A 20,927-nucleotide genomic window follows, 5' to 3' on the forward strand; every position below is an offset into this window, starting at 1 on the left:
AACTGTATGAATCTAATGTTTGCACTTTACAAAGTGAAAGAGGAATATACAAAGACTGATAAACGTAGAGATATTAGTTATGATTTTTTAATATAAGAAAAATGTACGGGCAGTTTTTGCTCCTGCTTGTTGGTTCTAGGGCTAATGAATGCTTATTGGTTCTAAGGCTAATGAAGATGGTATGTAAACTGCAGGCGAGTTTATCGATATAAGGAAAAATCTTTCCTGAAGAAAATAATTATTGGTATCTAGCTAGACCGGATGTATTGAGGTTATAAAAAGATTTTTTTCCCAAAAACAAGGTATTTATTTCACTTATCAAGCTACCACGGTAACATCCAGCTAAATAAAAGTATAAAAAAATATCGTCAAGGAAATATTTTTCTGTTGAATAAATGGCGTTCCAATATATATACATTACTTAAAATATACATCATAGTACATACATCTTACTAAAAATATAAATCTTACTAAATGATACATCATATTAAATATATACATCTTACCTTACAAAATACATCTTAGTTAAAAAATACGTTTGACTTAAAAAGTAAATCTCACTTAAAATATACTTCGAAAATATACAAGTTGTTTAAAAATCCAGTAACCGAGTGTTCGCTTGAAACACGTCAGTACGAGTAGCGCGGCCTGCGGCTGGGTAAGACCGCGACGTCGAGGAAGTCCCCCGGGCAGAACTTGGCCTGCGCCAGCGTCTTGCCGTCGTCCAGCCCCGCGACGCCGCAGCAGACGACGCCCACCTCCTTCATCGCGTAGCTGCCCGGCTCGGACTCTGGTCTCTTGTCGGGGAAGACGCGCGCGAACACCAGGTGTGTGCCGTCGCTCGCCACGTCTGGCATCAATCGGGCCAGGCACCTGTCGCACGCAACATTCCCCACACACACGTCATTATGGACTAACGGGTGTCAAACGCCTACCTTATTGTGCAGTTTAGAAACTGAGGGTAGCCCATCGAGCAACGGAGCGATTCGTGTTGGACGGAGCAAGAAGGGTTAGGAAATTTGGAAATTTGTGGTAAATTTCTGTGTGACCAAACTGCCGACTTCATCGGTTCCTAGGCTTACACACTACGTAACCTAACTTTAACTTACGCTAAGGACAAAACACACACCCATGTGGAATATTCGGGTCTACTGCCGGATGTTTGTGTCACAGTAGACCCGATTATTCCTCATGTCAAGATCTCGCCGGGAAAGCCTGAAGAGCTACACACACCCAAGCCTGAGGGAGGACTCGAGCCTCCGACTAGGGGAGCCACGCGAACCATGGCAAGGCGCCCCAGACTGCGCGGCTACCCCGCGTGGCGAAGGGTCAGGAAGACAAACAAACGGATAAGATAGGATAGGAAGAGAAGCTGTGTCAGTGACGCAATTATAATGGAGATAGACTGGCCATGTAGTGAGACAAAATGATGAGCGACGGATGAAGGATGTTCTCCAAAATATTCCTCGTGATAAGAAAGGACATAGTGGATGGGACTCCAGCTCGAGGAATATATCAGCTGGTGTAACATATCTTATCAAAATTACCCAGGCACCACTATGTAATGCGGGATTGGCCAGTAGGTGTCAGGAGAGGGGGCTGCCAGTGTTAAAGAAAGCTGGGAGTATTCTGTTGTAAGTAAAAAAATGGTTCAAAAGGCTCTAAGCACTATGGGACTTAACATTTGAGGTCATCAGTCCCCTAGACTTAGAACTACTTTAATCTAACTAACCGAAGGACATCACACACACCCATGCCCTAGGCAGGATTCGAACCTGCGACCGTAGCAGGAGCGCGGTTCCGGACTGAAGCGCCTAGAACCGTTGTCAGTAAGGAAGTAGTAATAGCATAATGGGTTCGTCGGGAGAGCTCAGTGACTTCAAACGGGGACAAGTCATTGGATGTTAGTTGGGTAACAAATTCACCAGATATTCCCACCCTTCTAAAGCTGCCCAAATTGCCTAATGGTGATGTGACTTTGACGTGGAAACGCGAAGGAATAACATCTGAACTAAGATCAGGCAGATCTCATGTACGGACAGGAACCATCGAGCATTGCAAACGTTGGTTGCAGGAAATCGCCTGAAAGCAGTGGAGGGAATCACACGTGAGTTCAGAAGACCTATCAGGAGTCCAGATAGCACAATGATGGTGGATAGAGAACTAGAAAGAATGAGATACAATAGTCGGGCAGCTCCTCATAAGCCACACATTTCTATAGGCAGTGCCAACCAGCCACACAACGTGACGCGAAGAGAGATGCCACTGGACGGAGAATGACTGAAAATGAGTGATTTGGAGTGATGAATCGCGGTACAGCCTGTGTCAATCCGATGGAAAGATTTGGGCTCAACTAGTGGCTGCAGACATTACATCTCATCATGTGTAGTGCCACCAGACAAATACAGAGGAGCTGGTGGTAAGATATGGAAGTGTTTTTCTTCGTTAGCGTATGCTCCCCTTATTACCCTTAAGAAAACGCTAAACGAAGAAGCCTATCAACACATTTTACATCATTGTGACTGTGTACAGTAGAGTAACAGTTAGAAGACGATGTTTATTTGTTTCATTGTGACAATGCACCCCATCATGAAGCACCATGTGTAAGGCAATGGTCTGTGGACAACACTCCTGTAATGGTCTGGCCTGTGGTAGAGTCCTGACCTCAAACCAACGGACCACTTTTCGGACGAATTAGAGCGTGTACTTTGCTGCAGCAGTCACATAAATTGAATGTCTGGTAGTATGGACAGTATACGGACCGATTTCTTGTGGATGAAAGATCTAAAGCAAATCTTATTAAAGGCAGATCACAGAGCCGTAAGAGATGTAGTGGACTGGCCAGACAGCCAATCCACTATACCCGGTAGCCGAAAAGCACGCGTTAAGCTCACGCAGGCTGGCGTGAGGTCTGGAACAGGACAATGTAATTAATATAGCCAATAAGGTACGTTGCTGCTGGAATACTTAACTTTAATCCATAATTGGTGTACATCGGTCTGAGGGTACAGGCATGGAATACTTAGTAAAGGATAAAGGCGCCTTGCTAGGTCGTAGCAAATGACGTAGCTGAAGGCTATGCTAACTATCGTCTCGGCAAATGAGAGCGTAATCCTTCAGTGAACTATTGCTAGCAACGTCGGCTGTACAACTGGGGCGAGTCCTAGGAAGTGTCTCTAGACCTGCCGTGTGGCGGCGCTCGGTCTGCAATCACTGACAGTGGCGCCACGCGGGTCCGTCGTTTACTAGCGGACCGCGGCCGATTTAAAGGCTGCCACCTAGCAAGTGTGGTATCTGGCGGTGACACCACAAGAGAGAATCCTTCTGAACTGTAATACACTCATAAAGCACATAGCTTACAAAACCACCGTTAGATCGATAGTTTAATATTGCAATTCAGTCTAGATAGGTATCAAATAGAATTGTCCAGAGGAAACAGAGAAGACCAGCTCGTTTCGTCATAGGATCGTCTAGTGAGCGCGGAGAGCGCCGCGGAGATGCTCATCCAACTCCAGTGGCAGACTCTACAAGAGAGGTGTTGTGCATCACGATGTGATTTATTGTCAGCAGCCTTCCAGCGTACTTTCCTATGTACCTGTATATCTCTCTGAAACACCAAGATTGTAAAATTAGAGAGATTCGAATTCACATGCAACCTTACCAGTTATCGTCTTACCCCATGTCATCAGCAACTGAAGTAGGAAAGGGAAGAATGCGCAGCAGTACATGAAATACCCTGCGCCACACACCATACGTCGGCCCGCAGAATGTAGATGTAGATGAAGACTGCTTGAGAGTATACAAAGAAGACAAATGTGACCGGACAGATGTAGGAAGGGTCCTATATCCAGCAATGGATGCTAAAACCGGTCATGACGAGGAAGATAAGACACGCGAAATTACGCGTCAGTATGTGAAGATGATGGTGACGTAGGGTGCAGGAATCTTAGTGTATGAAGTTGCCTACGCACTGCCACAGGACCGTGCCAGCAGAGAATCCGATGACACTGACTGATGACGTTGACCATATCTCTCAACTAAAACGAAACTCCGTCAGAACAGTCCTTGAAGGCTCAACAGTACCGACCGATCGCCGTGTCATCCTCATCCCACAGACGTCACAGAATGCGAATATGGAGGGACATGTGGTCAACACACTGCTCTCCCTACCTTTATCATCAAGTAGCTCCTCAATTGGCCACGCTTACCGGCAGCGCTCGGCAGACCGGATGGTCACCCATCCAAGTGTTAGCCAAGTCAGACAGCGCCTTACTTCCGTGATCTGACGGGAACTAGTGTGACCACTGCCATAAGGTGGTTGGCTCTATCTCGCAACTGAATGACAAATTATATTAATCGTGCTATGTTATAGCAGTAACTGAGGAATTTAAAGCAAAATCCCCCTCACCCTCGCCTTGATCCGCTCATCCCAGAAAAGGCTCGAAGGACAGTTTCCCATGTCCTAAGACAATCGTATATGTCAACCTGTATCCTTAGATGAGATTTTGATTCAGCTATCAACAGAGTATAATGTTAGTGGAGACAAGTGGTTTTTAGCACAGAGTAATTATACATTTTTTAGAAACTCGCTTTGTCGGTAGATGACATAGGTATGCTGTAAATTAACTTACACCATGAACTGAGACTTCAGCAGGACCAGACGATAATAATTGGTCCATATTAAAATGAAAGACCTCGAAAATATGAAATCAACTGCTTCGCAAAGTGGCCAAGAAAAAAGTACAGTCGAATTGTCCGAATAGATGAAGCAAGATTCGTGTTACATCATGTTTGAGGTTAGTAACACTTTCTCAACAAATTCACCACAGGATTTTTACAGGCAGGCGATGGCTGTATTTTGCAGTAAGTAACATTAAGTCATGCCTGGTTACAGCCTGTGTGTTACAGGCAATGTGTGGAAACTACTGTTGACCAAATAATGTATTTTTCCCCACTAGGCACTTCGTTTTTGAGGTGGCTAATTGCCCACGTTAAGTTAACAATATTGCTAGAGACAGTTTTAGAACATAAAGACTAATGGTAGCGTATGTGTTGTTCAACAACCTTGTTAGATGATGGTGGTTTAAAGCGATTTAACTACAAGGTAATCAGTTCCTCCTCCCCTCGAAGTCTGAATAGATGGTGCGTATCATTTATCGAAATGCTAATCTTACTAGTCTTGATTAACATCTGTCGTGTTCAGCTTTTACGCATGTGGTTAAAAAGGAGAAGCAATACGCCTAGTAGTAATGGTGAAGGTTGTAAGATGCACTTGGTAGGAGAGAGGAGGGAAGGGAAGGGGCTGCCATCGTGTAAGCGGACGCTCTTCGGTGCTGTGTATTATCTACAGTGGGAGGCGTTCCCCTTCATGCTCGAACCCCGCTCCCCACCCCACCCCACTGACATCAATACATAAATTACACAGAGGGCAAATTACTAGATATCAGTGTCAACAAACACGCCTCTTATGCCGAAGTTTTTTCTTAGTCATTAAGAAATACATCCTTTGGTAAGAACTGAATTACAAAAATTAACGTTTTCAAATAAAATTCACGATTATCATTTATCTGTTCGCTGTACAGAACTACCTTTGGCAGTATAAAAAAATGGTTCAAATGGCTCTGAGCACTAAGGGACTTAACTTCTGAGGTCATCAGTCCCCTAGAACTTAGAACTACTTAAACCTAACTAAGCTAAAGACATCACACACATCCATGCCCAAGGCAAGATTCGAACCTGCGACCGTAGCGGTCGCGTGGTTCCAGACTGCAGCGCCTAGAACCGCTCGGCCACTCCGGCCGGCGGCAGTATATTTATATCAATCTTTACGAACAGTCAGTTACTGGGAACGCCTAAAAAATAAGAATGACTGATAACAATGGAGGGGCCTACATCAATTAAGATTGGCGAGACCAACGATAAAGCCGTATTTGTGGTACGTAGGGATACCTTCAACTGAACGAAAGGGTTATGCAAAACAACCATGGAAGACTAAGTACTCTAGACAATTTGTAATAAGTGCTTTAATATAGTGCTGCCGATGGCATTTTATGTTATGCTTTCTTACTAAACATAATTCAAACCTTTCTGGATACTCCAAAAACCCGTATAATATTGACGATACTAATTACGTTCAAAATAAGTGTGACTTCAAAATGAAATCTCCTAACAGAATATCACTGCTGTCAGACTACATGAACACCAATGAAACCTTTACGAAATTATATAAAATACGCAGTAGAGCATGCGACGAGCTATGCCAGTACCATAACTTCTTAGTTCCAACAATTTCTTGGTGTGCACTAATACACCAGATTACCTAATTTTGCTGCTCAGCTGAATTATTCCTCGTGTTATTTTACGTCGATGGTCTGGTCAGAGAATGCTGTCTTTATGGAGAACACCTCGATACATAGGTTCAGAAAGCTATGGGATTCGAAAAGATTTTGATCCATGACACAATGAACATGGCGATGGTATATCTCGCAGTTTTAAGATAATAACAACGGCGAGACTGAAATTCCGTAAAAATATATTTTCCGAATGTATCCCTGATTAAAAAGAAAACGCATCTTAACTCATAGATGTTATGATCCTTAGTGAACCTTTTATATTATCTTTGTGAATTTTATAGAATAGATGTTGTGTTTCTGCATGTTATGCTCAAATTCATGTTCAACAGTACAGAGATCCAGCTGAGCCGAACAGATTCAGGAGACTGATAGTCAATAATTTGACAAGATAGTGCAGTGATAGCGTATCTAGTCGACAAACAGACGTTATTAGAGAAATCTTGTGGAAGTTTATGACTTTATGTCAGTCCACACATGAGTTGGCAAATATACCGTTACATCCCAAGTTTTATCAATGAAATAACTTTCAGTGCTATAGATTGTATTTCATTTTATCCTTCAGATATACGCTTCGACCTGACATGCGCCTTTGCTCGTTAATTACTTTTGGATCACCCCAGTTCTCAGATCTCCTGAAGATAGACGTTGACTGTGGATACTGTATCACAGACAATCCCTTTGACTGTTCAGAGAAGTCACTAAACCTGCCCAAAGATGTAAACAACCATGCATGAGCAGCGCCTACTAGACGAACCGGGCCCGACAGTCGATCAGTTCCAGTCATTCCACCAAGAAGGACGTTCACGGCTCGTATTCTCTGTAGTTCAAGCATGCATGGACGGTCAATATCACGGATCGATCGCGTCCGCATTGTTCTTTGTACCAGGAAGGGCTCTCAATAAGGAAGTGTCCAGGCGTCTCGGAGTGAACTAAAGCGATGTTGTTCGGACATGGAGGACACACAGAGAAACAGAAACTGTTGATGACATGCCTCGCTCTGGGCACCCAAGGGCTACTACTGCAGTGGATGATCACTACCTACGGATTATGGCTCGGACGAACCCTGACAGCAACGCCACCATGTGTAATAATGTTTTTCGTGCAGCCACAGGACGTCGTGTTACGACTCAAACTGTGCGCAATAGGCTAGATGATGCGCAACATCAATCCCAACGTCCATGGCGAGGTCCATCTTTGAAACCACGACACCTTGCAGCGCGGTTCAGATGGGCCCAACAACATGCCGAATGGACCGCTCAGGATTGGCATCACGTTCTCTTCACCGATGAGTGTCGCATATGCCTTCAGCCACACAATCGTCGGAGACGTGTTTGGAGGTTACCCGGTCAGGCTTAACGCCTTAGACACACTGTTCAGCGAGTGTACCAAGGTGGAGGTTCCCTGCTGTTTTGGGGGCATCATGTGGGGCCGACGTACGCCGCTGGTGGTCGCGGAAGACGCCGTAATGGCTGTAGGGTACATGAATGCCATCCTCCAACCGATAGTGCAACCATATCGGCAGCACATTGGCGGGGCATTCGTGTTCATGGACGACAATTCGCGCCCCCATCGTGCACATCCTGTGAATGACTTCTTCAGGATAAAGGCATCGCTCGACTAGAGTGGCTGGCATGTTCTCCAGACATGAACCCTATCGACAATACCTGGGATAGATTGATAGGGGCTGTTTACGGACGACGTGACCCACCAACCACTGTGATGGATCTACGCCGAATCACCGTTGAGGAGTGGGACAGCTTGGACCAACAGTGCCTTGATGAACTTGTGGATAGTATACCACGAAGAATACAGATATGCATCAATGCAAGAAGACGTACTGCTGGGTACTAAAGGTACTGGTGTGTACAGCAATTTGGACTACCACCTGTGAAGGTCTCGATGTATGGTGGTACAAAATGCAATGTGTGGTTTTCATGATCAATAAAAAGGACGGAAATGATGTTTACATTGATCTCTTTCCAATTTTCTGTAAAGGATCCGGAACCGAGGTGATGCAAAACTTCTTTGATGTGTGTCTAATTTGTTTCGTCTCAGTGATTTAGTAGTTCCTGTCCGGGAATATCGAGTTGCTGCGGGTTCCCCGATTGCTGCACGTGGTAATGTTCATCTGTCTCTTCATTGCAGTTGACATTGCGATAGATATTTAAACATTAAAGTCATCCACCTACGTTACTTTACTTTTTTTACAGATGTAATACTATTCTTTACTTCGCTCACATTATTCCCATTTTCAGTGCAACCTTTGTTTGATTTTAAGTGGAATCTCATGAACTGAAGTAGGTAATGGTAGAACATCGGTGAGTGTTAATGAGCGCCCTTAAATGCACATCATAAATTGAATCTTTATGCCGATTACTAAGCATGTAAAACACAATAGAGACACGGCTCCCAACATGAATGAGAGGGTCGCGAAAAGTTTACAGATAAGATAGCAGCGATTAAGTATTTCAATGGAATCGGAAAGCTTCCAACACGGATAATGAAAATTGTTAATGGTGTAATAAAACAATGAAGTAAAATCAATACCTGACACGTTTTGATCGATGCCACATACAATTTTGCAATGGCGAAGGAAGGTAAAAATTTTTTAAATCGACAAGCTTCACATTAAATGAACAATGTCAGGACCCAAAAATTAACTTGCCACAGCATGAGTGAGCAATACCTTGGTTTATACCAACATACGACAGGTTTGAACCTCACAACAGCTAGTTATAAAGCGCTGGCATGTTGCGGTGAAGAACAACATAATGGACAAACGACTCATAGCTGGAGCTGTCGTGTTTCATCAGGTTTTGAGTACTATCTGGTTTGAATAGAAAGTGCCTACATTAAGTTTATTTTTAGCTTTCCCGAAGTTCATTGGGGAACATTATTCGTAAAACACCTAAGTTATCCATAAACTATTTTAGTGTTTCCGATTGTTTTTAATAATGTAGAAAGGTGCATAACGCACAAGGAATATCACAAAAACACACAAGAGCAGGAGAATCGTGTTGGAATGTGACGGTGCACTTTACACTTAAACCACCACCAACTTCCGAAATCTTAGTTATGGTGACACATTGACCCTTGGCGCAATCGGAAGTCTATCTTCGTTGGTAACATGTTTAATGCGAGTCATCGAGACTCGTTAACCATTCACGGGTGATAGGTTCTGCGATTTATAATTCTGTGATGAATCCGTCGTTGCCGTCATGCGCTTTATATCTAACTAGCTTTAAGAATAAAACTGAAAACTCAGAAAAAAACATTGTATTAAACAGAAAAATTACCATCGACTTTTGGTGCGTATTACATAGAAACAAAATGAAAAGTATGAAGGTGTGGGAAGAGTGGGTTACTATCAAGTAACTTGTACCCAAAAGTTTTGCGGGTAGGTGCCGCCTGGAACGTCGAGGTAAGATGGAAATGACGCTCTGCAGCGTGTCTTGTTTGATCTGTGGCTCAATGAATGAGGCGGTGCGCGCTAGACCTATGTAGCCAGCATCAGGGAAACGTCATATCGTCGTGCGTTTTCTGCGTTTCATAACCCATCACGACCCCTGTGGAATTAATAGGGTATTTGGCAGGGATTTTCTTATAATAAAATCTAATATTTGCATAAATGTCGCGTCATTCCTAACCATAATACATAACTAGCATATCGCCCGTTGCTTCTCTCGCGTAGACAGTATGTTTTATTTTTATTTCATCCAATTTTATGTTGTTTGCATATTGCAGCATCTCCTAAGCTCTTCACGCTAATTAATGCCATATAAGCATGTTCTTTTCCGAATGTACTTCTGACCAAAAAGCGATTGTGATATCTGGAGTCCAAAGTTTTAGTTAATCATGCCTTTTGGGTTCTTGTGTAGATACTTCTACAGCATCCTTCATCCTCTAACAAATTTCCCCTAACAAGTGTTACTTTGTATCGAACCAAGAAATGAAATGAATTTTCATAATTTAATTTTAAGAGTTTTTTGATGTAAAGAAATATTTTATTAAAAGTTTCCATTCCCTACTGGACTCCTTTAGGGGTTGAATTTCCAGAAACACCGAAACAGGTATTTTTTACTTTCTAACCGAGTAGTCAAATATCAAATGGCAAAGAAGTAACCTTAAAAATCGCCGGCCGAATTGGCCGAGCGGGTCTAGGTGCTAAAGTCTGGAACCGAGCGACCGCTACGGTCGCAGGTTCGAATCCTGCCTCGGGCATGGATGTGTGTGATGTCCTTAGGTTAGTTAGGTTTAATTAGTTCTAAGTTCTAGGGGACTGATGACCTCAGAAGTTAAGTCGCATAGTGCTCAGAGCCATTTGAACCATTTTGAACTTTAAAAATCCTTTAGTAGTTCCTCAGTAATTATTCATTTTAAAAAATCTTTCATCTACTATTTTATTTAGCGGCTAATTTCCAAAAATGTTGAAACACGTACTTTTCATTTTCTGACAGAGAAATCCAATACCAGTTTTCGTAGTTCTGTGAAACACGTATTTTTTTCATCTCTAACTGAGAAGCCAAACAGCAATTTTCAAAGACTTAGCTTTAAAAATGGTTTTGCAACGAAATATTTTCATGAAACGTTTCACGCTCTACTTTCCCCCCTTAGGAATTAATTTCCAAGAACAGTGACAAGCGTGTGTTTTATATCTAATGGGGAAGTCAAATACAAATTTTCATAGCTTTAGCTTTAAATATTCTTGCACAGTGAAATATGTCCATAGAAACTTTCAGCCTCCCGTTTAACCACCATAGGGGTTGAATTTTCAAAGACAGTGAAACATGTATATTTTTTATTTCTAACTGAGAAGACAAATTTAAATTTTTACAACTTCAGCTTTAAAAATGCTTTCATAATAAAATATTTTGACAAAAACCTCATCCCCTATTTCATGCTCCTTAGCAGTTCAGTTTCCAGAAACAGAAACATGTACCTTTTATTTGTAACTGAGAAGTCAAATAGTACTGTTCATTGATATAGCTTTAAAATACTTTAGTAGTTCTTTAATAACGATGTACTTAAAAATACTTCTACCCCCAATCACGGGTTCGATTCCCGGTGGGGTCAGGGATTTTCTCTGCCTCGTGATGACTGTGTTGTTTGATGTCCTTAGGTTAGTTAGGTTTAAGTAGTTCTAAGTTCTAGGGGACTGGTGGCCATAGCTGTTAAGTCCCATAGTACACAGAGCCATTTTAACCATTTTTCTACCCACAAAGAGTTAAATTACTAAAAATGTGAAAGACATATTTCCAAGAAGCCAATACAAATTTCTTAGGACTGGCTTCAAAATTTCATTAATAGCGACATTTTTCAAAAAAACCCTTTATCACCTATTTCACCCCCTTACGGTTGGTATTTCGAAAAATCTATTCCTAAACGTCGCCTACAGTATAAGATCCACACCTTCTCCAAATTTCAAGTTTCCATCGTTAGCGGTTTCGGGTGGATGATTGTCGGTCATGCAGTCTGTCTATCAAGGCATAGCCTTTATATACAGAGATTGCCGGCTCTGCAGCGGGACTACAAAGTTATCAGCTGGAAACATTTTTCAGACATACAGCTCTAGTTTACATGTAACAGGCAGATTTGCTCCAAGAAATTCTGCGAATCTCAAGTTAAAATCTATAGCCATATTTCTCTGATCGAGGTACAGTACATTGCTTGACTACAATGAAGGAAAAGTCGACAAGTATATTTATACACAGAAGTGTATTGATAAGAAATGTTTTTACAAAATGACTATTTCAGTAACAAAATTGTGCATTTGTATTTTCGGTTCCTTAGTTATTAATTGCGTATCACAGTAGCCACTTGAATTACTTGTAATAGAAACATAAGCGTCCACCAAAATCATGGTACTGGTGACAGCCTGATCGGTAACGTAACCAGAGGTTCAACATAGGTTTGGAAGGTGAGAACTTTGTTGTGAGATGGTGAATGTAACGGAACTGAATGCAAAATGAACGTTATCGTAAATTACCAGTTAGTACAGAACAGGGAAACCACCGTTCGCGCCATATTTAAAGAACGTTTCTTTATAAAAAGTAAAACTTTAAAGAAAATTTAGAAGTGTGTAATTAGATATTCAAATCTCTGACAAGTATTTTGTTGCTTACTGTGCGTATAATGCAGTGAGTGGCGAGTGAGACGGCATACGCCTACGTAACTCTTACCAGAAATAGTGCTATAGTCGTTGAGAAGAAGAAAGAACGTAATGCATATTACTTTGCCACCCTCACTGAAAACTTCTAGTTCTAAATATCTGGCGTGGAATGACGCAGTGGCATTGACGCAGCGCAAAACCTACAGGTTGTATTACAAAATCCTTTTCACCTGAACGCTGCATTTATCAGTGGGGGAGAGTGTTGTACTTGGAAGTGTACCTAGGAGCGAATATTGTTTCCTGGTCGCTGTTTCTATTGGTGACATGTTTTAGAATCGCATTAAGGAACGCGCAGTAGAGACCGGCATAAACATGCTTCCGACGTTTTTTTTAAATTTTTTCATGTTGCTGTGAGACATGAGGTTGTGTTTTGTTCTGCGTTTGTAAATATTACGAGTTCTACACATGTAATAACTGCATAGTACATCAAAGGTAGAAGTGTACTTCCGGTGTCGATGGCTTTTATGTCGCGTACTGCTGTTGGTAACTGTTCACGGGGTGAATGACTGGAAGTGAACACGACGAATAATGAATCGGAAACCAATGAGAGAATATCGATCTGTAAATTTCGTGATCTGTAATTACAAGGGGGATAAGGAATATATTGTGCGGAATGTTGTCATATAAAAGAGTATTCTACAAAATTTGCACTATACTCTTCGGTTTGGCCGAAGTGGCCGTGCGGTTAAAGGCGCTGCATCTCTGGAACCGCAAGACCGCTACGGTCGCAGGTTCGACTCCTGCCTCGGGCATGGATGTTTTTGATGTCCTTAGGTTAGTTAGGTTTAACTAGTTCTAAGTTCTAGGGGACTAATGACCTCAGAAGTTGAGTCCCATAGTGCTCAGAGCCATATTCGGTTTCCGCGACTTCGGAAACAGGGGAATGTCGAAAATACCTAACAAAACAGCAAGTACACTTTTATCACTTTAAATCTATTTTTTTCAGGAGGACGACGCCTCAAACCCACATACAGCCATCCTGATTTAGGTTTACCGTGATATCCCTAAATCGCCCTAGACAAATACCGAGACGGTTCCTTTGATAGGGTGTGGACGATTCCCTTCCCCATCCTTGGCGACATTTGAGCTTGTGCTCCGTCTCTGATAACCTCGATGTCGACGGGACTTACCCTTAAAATCTATATTCTGGTTATTGTAGTTTCTTTATTGTTGTATATTTTTAAGATGAATTACATAATGAGTGGATGGTTGAGCCATACTTAACCACCCTGCTCAAAATTTTACCTGAAACGGAAGGTATTTTTTACCGAGGAACACGCGATATTTGCAAGTTAACTGGATTTGTTTAATGTGTAACAATTTTCTCTCTGTCGAAAAGTGGAATCTGTATTACTGTCGACAGCTTCTATTTCAAAAAGTAATTTGTAATCGTTTTTGTAGAGCTTCTGCTTAATTTGATTTCACGTATCGATTATTGGTGTATTGCAGAGTAATAATGTAACACACGGACTATTAAATTTGAATAGAATATTTGCTCCTAGGTGCAAGACTATGTTGCACCTTGGAAATTTTCAAAATCTACTAAAAAAGTACGTTAAACTTCCATTACAAGCCTGGTAAGAGGTGAAATCTAAAAAGCGTAGCACTGCACGACAACCACCCCTACGCTGTTCGTGAGCTTTCCGGTCAATAGTTAAAGTTCTTCTTGTTATATTAAAATTTCGATTTAATACTGATAAGTACATCTATTTGGAACTACGTACGCTGTCTCCATTTTAGCTCTATACTTCAAGAGTATTTTCCAATACTAGCTACGATATCTGTAAGATACATACTGTTTTTCTTTCGTACAGCGTATCTATGGCTCCACTACAGCTGCTGAACTACTTTCTACGATACCTGATTCGTTACAGTTCGAACAAATGTTTCTCTTATTTATGTGTAATTGATCATAACAGTTTTAATTTGAACTGTTTTTTTCCGATGTAGTAAGTTCTCGGGAAAAATTCTAGTGTCCAAATCCATTCGTCTGCTTTGAGCAATGACGTCATAGCAAAGGCAAGGAAGGGTGCTACAGAGAGGCAATCTTTGGAAGCAATAGATTATATTCATAAACAATCAAATGAAGCATACGATAAAATTAAGTCACAATTCACGCGATTATTTATTTAACTACGAACTATATCGAAATGACGATATATATATATATATATATATATATATATATATATATATATATATATATATATATATATATGTGTGTGTGTGTGTGTGTGTGTGTGTGTGTGTGTGTGTGTGTGTGTGTGTGTGTGTGTGTGTTAAATAGATATAAATTGTAATTTATGCGAGTATAGAGAATCTTTAATTCTACTGCTGTATAACGCACAGTGAAGTAATATTATAAAATAGTGTTGATTTATGATAATAATTATTGAATCTAACGAGACTACTGGAGGAGAGTGGGGGTTTTTGCGGGTAGAAACTGAAATGCAACACAATAATGGGAAAATGAAGTACATAATAACGTATATGAAACAGATGTATGAAATGTGGAAAAACCGACACAGAAATCCTAAAAAGAAAGCCCATACACAGATAACGAAAATTCACAAAAAGTAACAAATATTGGAATAGGTAACTGTAATTGCCCTATATACATTGATTCTAGTTACCGATTTCGGATAAATTCTAATGCCCGATTCCACTTGTCGGTTTTGACCAATGACGTCATACGTAAGGCAAAGATGCTGCATATCGGAAATCTATGAAGGGAATGAATCATACTCGTAAACAATCGAATATAGCATGCGAAAAATAATATTCACATTTAACGCGATTATTATTTGCGCACGAATTACGTGTAAACGAGTTGAAGATAACCGTAAGAAACAAGAACCGGAGTGTAAACCATTTGTGTCTAATTAGTTTTATTATCATAATTTATGCAAGTGGAGGGGCACAGAGTACCATAAACTGTGTTACAGTATAGCGCTTGGTGAAATCGTCTTATTGCAAAATTACCTTAATTCTATTATTGATTATTCATTCAAATGGGAGAAGCGCAGGGAAGTTGTGGTTTTGGGCGGAGAGAAATTAAATTAGAACAGAACAGCGGGAAAATGAAGCGCATTATAACAAATACGAATTACTAACGTAAAATATGGAGGAACGAACACAGTAAATCCTAAACAGGGCAGGAACTCAAGTAACGATAATCCAATTAAAATTAGCAAATATTGGAATCTGTAACTAGAGTTGACCTATAGAAGAGGCCATTTCTAGTTACCGATTCCAATATTACTAACTTTTTCGCAAAACTTCAGAGAGCAATTACGAATGCAGATATTGTATTATATTTTCCACACGCACTGCATAAAGGATCTAAGTAATAAACCATCGAATCGCTGGTATCGTTAAGTCGAAGTAACCTATATAGGAGTCACTTCTATGTTCCGATTAAAATATTACTGTTTCGCGGTAGTGCAAAGAGCAATTACAAGCGCAAAAATCTTATAACAAATGAGAAACCTGCTTAAAAAACGATCTTGTTAGTAAACTACATAATACGACTAGATTTTCAAAAGATTAAAATCTTTTGAAACATTACTGCACACTCAAAAAATAAAACGCAAAAATGACCAAACCTTTGAACCGGTAACTATACTACACGAAAGTCAGACCAGCTACAGTAGCCCCAAAATAACACTCAGAAAAATTGATACATCAGGAATGAAAGTAAAATTAAGAGAAATATAGTAAAAACTTCGAAAAGGAAAACATACAAGTAGCTACAAAAAAAAAGAAACTTAGCACATATGAACTTCCAAAGGAGTTAAAGATAGAGGGTGACCAGAAGAACAAAATAGGACATAACAAGAAATAATGATGTCAGGAGGTCAAACTATAACGAAATACGCATTATCCAGAATAACTAATCAAGAAATTAAAAAGAAACACAAACTGCGAGGCACGAAAGAGGCACCACCCAAATCAGTTATTCCCTACCACCGGTCCTCAACCACACGCAAAATTTTAATATAATTAAAAAAACGATGTCACAAGTCTATCACAAAAACCCACCGGCACAAGATACAGCAATCCCCTCTCCCTCTCCCCACTATTGTAAACAAAAAATATTAAAACGACAGAAAAAATTCCTCTCTCCCCAAGAGAATCCAAAAAAGTAGCAAGCACATAGTACAATAACAGAAAAAAACGCAACGTAAAACAAGAAGATATCAGACCCACCAACACCTACGTAACAAAAGGTGGCTTCTACATTTTGCTGACTATTTTCATAAATGCAAGAGATACAAAAAATCAAATGGCTCTGAGCACTATGGGACTTAACTTCTCAGGTCATGAGTCCCCTAGAACTTAGAACTACTTAAACCTAACTAACTTATGAACATCACACACATCGATGCCCGAGGCAGGATTCGAACCTGCGACCGTAGCGGTCGCGCGGTTCCAGACTGTAGCGCAAGAGACACACAATAACCTTTAGGAATACTCTTGCTAGAACAGCATTCTTTCAAATGGGCTTACCACACTGAAATCCTTCTCTTTTCCCGCCGAAACAGATTTTACAGCCTCCCAATACCCCTCGATAGTATTGGTACAAGACGGGGGTCTTGTAAGCTTTAAACTGAATACTGTTATTCACGACCAAATGATGATAACCCCCTTTCACCCAACCCCTTGCTCGAAGCAAACCCATTCGACGTGACTACGGAACCTTCTTCAACATATTCTTCTGTTAATGATGTCAACACTTACTTAGTATGATTTGGTACGACCCTAAATACAACATCAGCACAATCCCCTCCAGAAGCTACTACTCCAAAAACCCGAAGCCCAACAACATTATGCCCCCTTTCATACCTTCTCTTTCCAAAATGTCACTCATCTACTTCGACTGTAACCTCTGCCCGCCCCCCCCCCCCCCCCCCAAAGATCCCTTATACTTTACGAATTCGACGCAAACTTCTCTACAAAATGAAAACCAGTCAACTACAGTGCCACACGAAACCCCTGATTCATGGATGACAGATTTACAAGAATATTGATACCAAAAATAGTAGGTTAACATGACTATTACTTCTAAATTCAACCTCGATCTTTCGAACCAGGTCTTCCTGCGGATAGATCTCCATATATTTTTTCTGCACCTCTATATGATATGTATTTGTCGGAAGTTCGTTATGATGGAAGCTTTGTCAAAATCATATAATTTCCACAAACACTACACTCGCAAAATTCTGCAATAATGCCCAATGACTGCAAAAATCTTATAGTGGTTTTACGGTCAGTCATTTTCCCAAAGAGAATTTTCGCTGTAAACACAACTGACTCATCCATGATGAAAAGCAATTGCGTGAGAAATCAAGGTATTACAAAATAGCTACGACTTTCATACTTCGATAGGCAAACATTCTTCGATACTACCCACATATTCACTACGTCACTGGTCAAAGCTGCCAGCTAGAATTGCAATTTCCTAGGTATTTTATATTTTTTTTCGTGCGCAAATTAAATTTAAGGTGCAACAGCACTGAGTGTCAAAAATAGTGTGCCACGTAGTGTGGGCGGCTTACTTGGAGAGTTCGTCGAGCGTGGCGTCCATCCAGGAGTAGAGGTGGAGCTCTGAGACTGGTGTTTCGCCATCCTGGTAATAAGCGAGGCTGTGGTGCCGGCCCTCGCTAGGAAAGACTCGGATCAGCATGGGGCACGTCTTCTCGCGGTCGACCCGCGTTTGCTGCTGCCCGTCCGACGAAGACCACGAGTCGCAAAGCTCCGTGCAACTGGCAGCCATCCTGCTCCCCTCAGACACACAACAGCTGCTCGCTGCTCCCACTCCTTGTACAGCCAAACAGCCAAGGCAACGCTCGCAGAATAACGCGACGTCAAAGAGTAAAAGGGAAGACGCTACTGGTAATAAGAGTTCCATGAGCCAGTTTCAGGACTGATCCTGTAAAAAATTGATATCTGCACTATACTACATCCGTACTCTGCAAACCACTGAAGTGCATGGCAGATGGTACTGGATAAATTCTAGTGTCCCATACCACCCGTCGGCTTTGAGCAATGACGTCATACGTAAGGCAAAGTTGCTGCAATGGACAATCTATGAATGGAACGGATCATACTCTTAAATAAACGAATGTAGCATGCCGTATAATAATATATTTAACGTGACTATTATTTACGCGCGAATTTCATTTAAACGAGTTGAAGATGACTGAAATAAATAACACGCGGACAATTACGAGTGGATATATTGCATTACATTTTCCACACGTACTGCAATACTGCAAAAACGATCTAAATAATGAATAGTTGGAATCGGTAACTAGAAGCAACCTATGTTACCGATTCCAATATTACTGTTTGTTGCACAAAAATCTTATATCAGAAACGTGCTTAAAAATGATTTTGTTAGTGAACTACAGATAACAACTAGACTTTCAAAAAATGAAAAGCCTTACACACATTACTGCACACGCACAGAAATGAAACGCAAAAATGACCAAACGTAGCAACATAACAATACGATACGAAAGTCACACCAGCCACACTAGCTCCAAATGTCACACCAGCTACAGTAGCTCCAAATAACACTCAGTAAAATGGATACACCAGGAGTGGCAGGGAAATACGGAAGCGTCCGATCCCGCCCGTCTGCTTTGACCCATGACGTCACAAATATGGGGGAAACAAAAACAAACACACACACTTTCCACAAGAAGCCTAATGACACTAACGGGACAAGCGTGGGAAATGGGGTGTTTTGGGTGGGGGAAAACTAAATATAAACAGATTTAGACGCCTTGCGTAGCTACAACGTGTAAGTGAAGACAGCCATGCATGAATACCCGCCCACCTCCCCAGGGGTCGTAACCCCTGCAACCCATAGAAGATAAAGATGCTTCAGTAGCTGATTAGTGTTTTTTGTCTTTTAAAAAAAATCTCACGGGATAGAACGAACAGATCAGAAAGATAAATATAATAAACTAAAACAGAAATCGGAGGAAACAGATCATTAAAATAAGTAATAAGCGTTTTTAATTTTAAAAAATCTCACGAGATAGAACGAACAGATCAGAAAAGTAAACAAAATAAAACAGAACTGGAGACAGCCACACTCAAACCAAACTCCGCGCCGTCATGACGTCACACACGACAACACCCTTACGTCACGGGTCAGAGCCGACGCGTGGGATCGGACGCTTCTGTCGACCCGAGTGGCAGTAAAAATAAAAGAAGTGTAGCAGAAACATCGAAAAGGAAAACATAAAAGTGGCTACATAAAGAGAAACTTACCGCATATGAACTTCCAAAGGATTCAAAGATCGAGGCTGACAAGAACGAAATAAGGCCATAACAAGAAATAACAATGTTAGAAGGCCAAACTGTAACGAAAGAAGCATAATCCAGAATAATTAATGAAACAAAATAATAAGAAACACAAACTACCTGGCACGAATGAGGTACCACCCAAGTAATTTCTTCCGTACCACCCGCCCTCAATCAGACGCAAAATTTTAAAATAACAAAAAAAATGAAACCACGAGTCAATAACATAAACCCTCCGGCAAAGACACAGCAATACCCCTAGGCCCACCATTGTAACCAGAAAATATTAAAACGACTGGATAACCTCCCTCCCGAGAAACAAAAAAGTAGCACTGGCACAAAACAGTAACAAAAAAAACGCAACGTAAAACAAGAAAAAGTTCCAGACCCACCGAAATCTAACTAACAAAACGAGGCTTGTACATTTTGCTGACTACTTTCATAAATGCAAGAAATAAACAATAACCTTTAGGAATACTCTTCCTCCAGCAGTATTCATCTAAAAGGCCTTGCATCACAGAAATCCTTCTCCTTCCCTGTTATTTTTTCTGCAAAATGGTTCAAATGGCTCTAAGCACTAAGGCACTTAACATCTGACGTCATCAGTCCCCTATATTTAGAACTACTTAAATCTAACTAACATGAGGACATCACACACATTCATGCCCGAGTCAGGATTCGAGCCTGCGACCGTCGCAGCAGCGCGGTTCCAGACTGAAGTGCCTAGAACCGCTCAGCCATATTTTTTCTGCACCTCCACATGAATTCGTCGGAAGTTCGTGATGACAAAAACTTTGTCAAAACCATTAATTTCCACAGACACCGCACTTGCAAAATTCAGCAATGACGCCCAATGACTGCAAAAATATTATAGTTTATTTACGGTCACTCATTTTCTGAAGCAGAATTTTCGCAGTAAAAACAACTAACTCATCCATAACGAACAGCGTCAGATATCAAGACCTTATAAATCACGACTACTTTCATTAACAGAAGATGCCGAAAACAAATTACGAGATGAAAACGAAACAATCTACATCGAATTTTTAATATACGCGTGTAACGAGGAAATCCAGAGAAATCATTTA

At 40.9% G+C, this 20,927-nt stretch overlaps 1 protein-coding gene across 1 annotated transcript; it reads right to left on the minus strand.

Moving 5' to 3' along the window:
• Positions 1-629: 629 nt before the first annotated feature.
• Positions 630-18,298, minus strand: LOC126178105 (histone deacetylase complex subunit SAP18-like). The gene is made up of 2 exons (XM_049924509.1): positions 18,081-18,298; positions 630-873 (listed from the first exon to the last, which is right to left on the minus strand). The coding sequence occupies exons 1-2, from the start codon at positions 18,296-18,298 to the stop codon at positions 630-632; spliced, it is 462 nt and encodes a 153-aa protein (XP_049780466.1).
• Between the last annotated feature and the right edge of the window lie 2,629 nt (positions 18,299-20,927).

The sequence above is a fragment of the Schistocerca cancellata genome, chromosome 1 (assembly GCF_023864275.1).
Source record: "Schistocerca cancellata isolate TAMUIC-IGC-003103 chromosome 1, iqSchCanc2.1, whole genome shotgun sequence".
Lineage (NCBI taxonomy): Eukaryota > Metazoa > Arthropoda > Insecta > Orthoptera > Acrididae > Schistocerca > Schistocerca cancellata.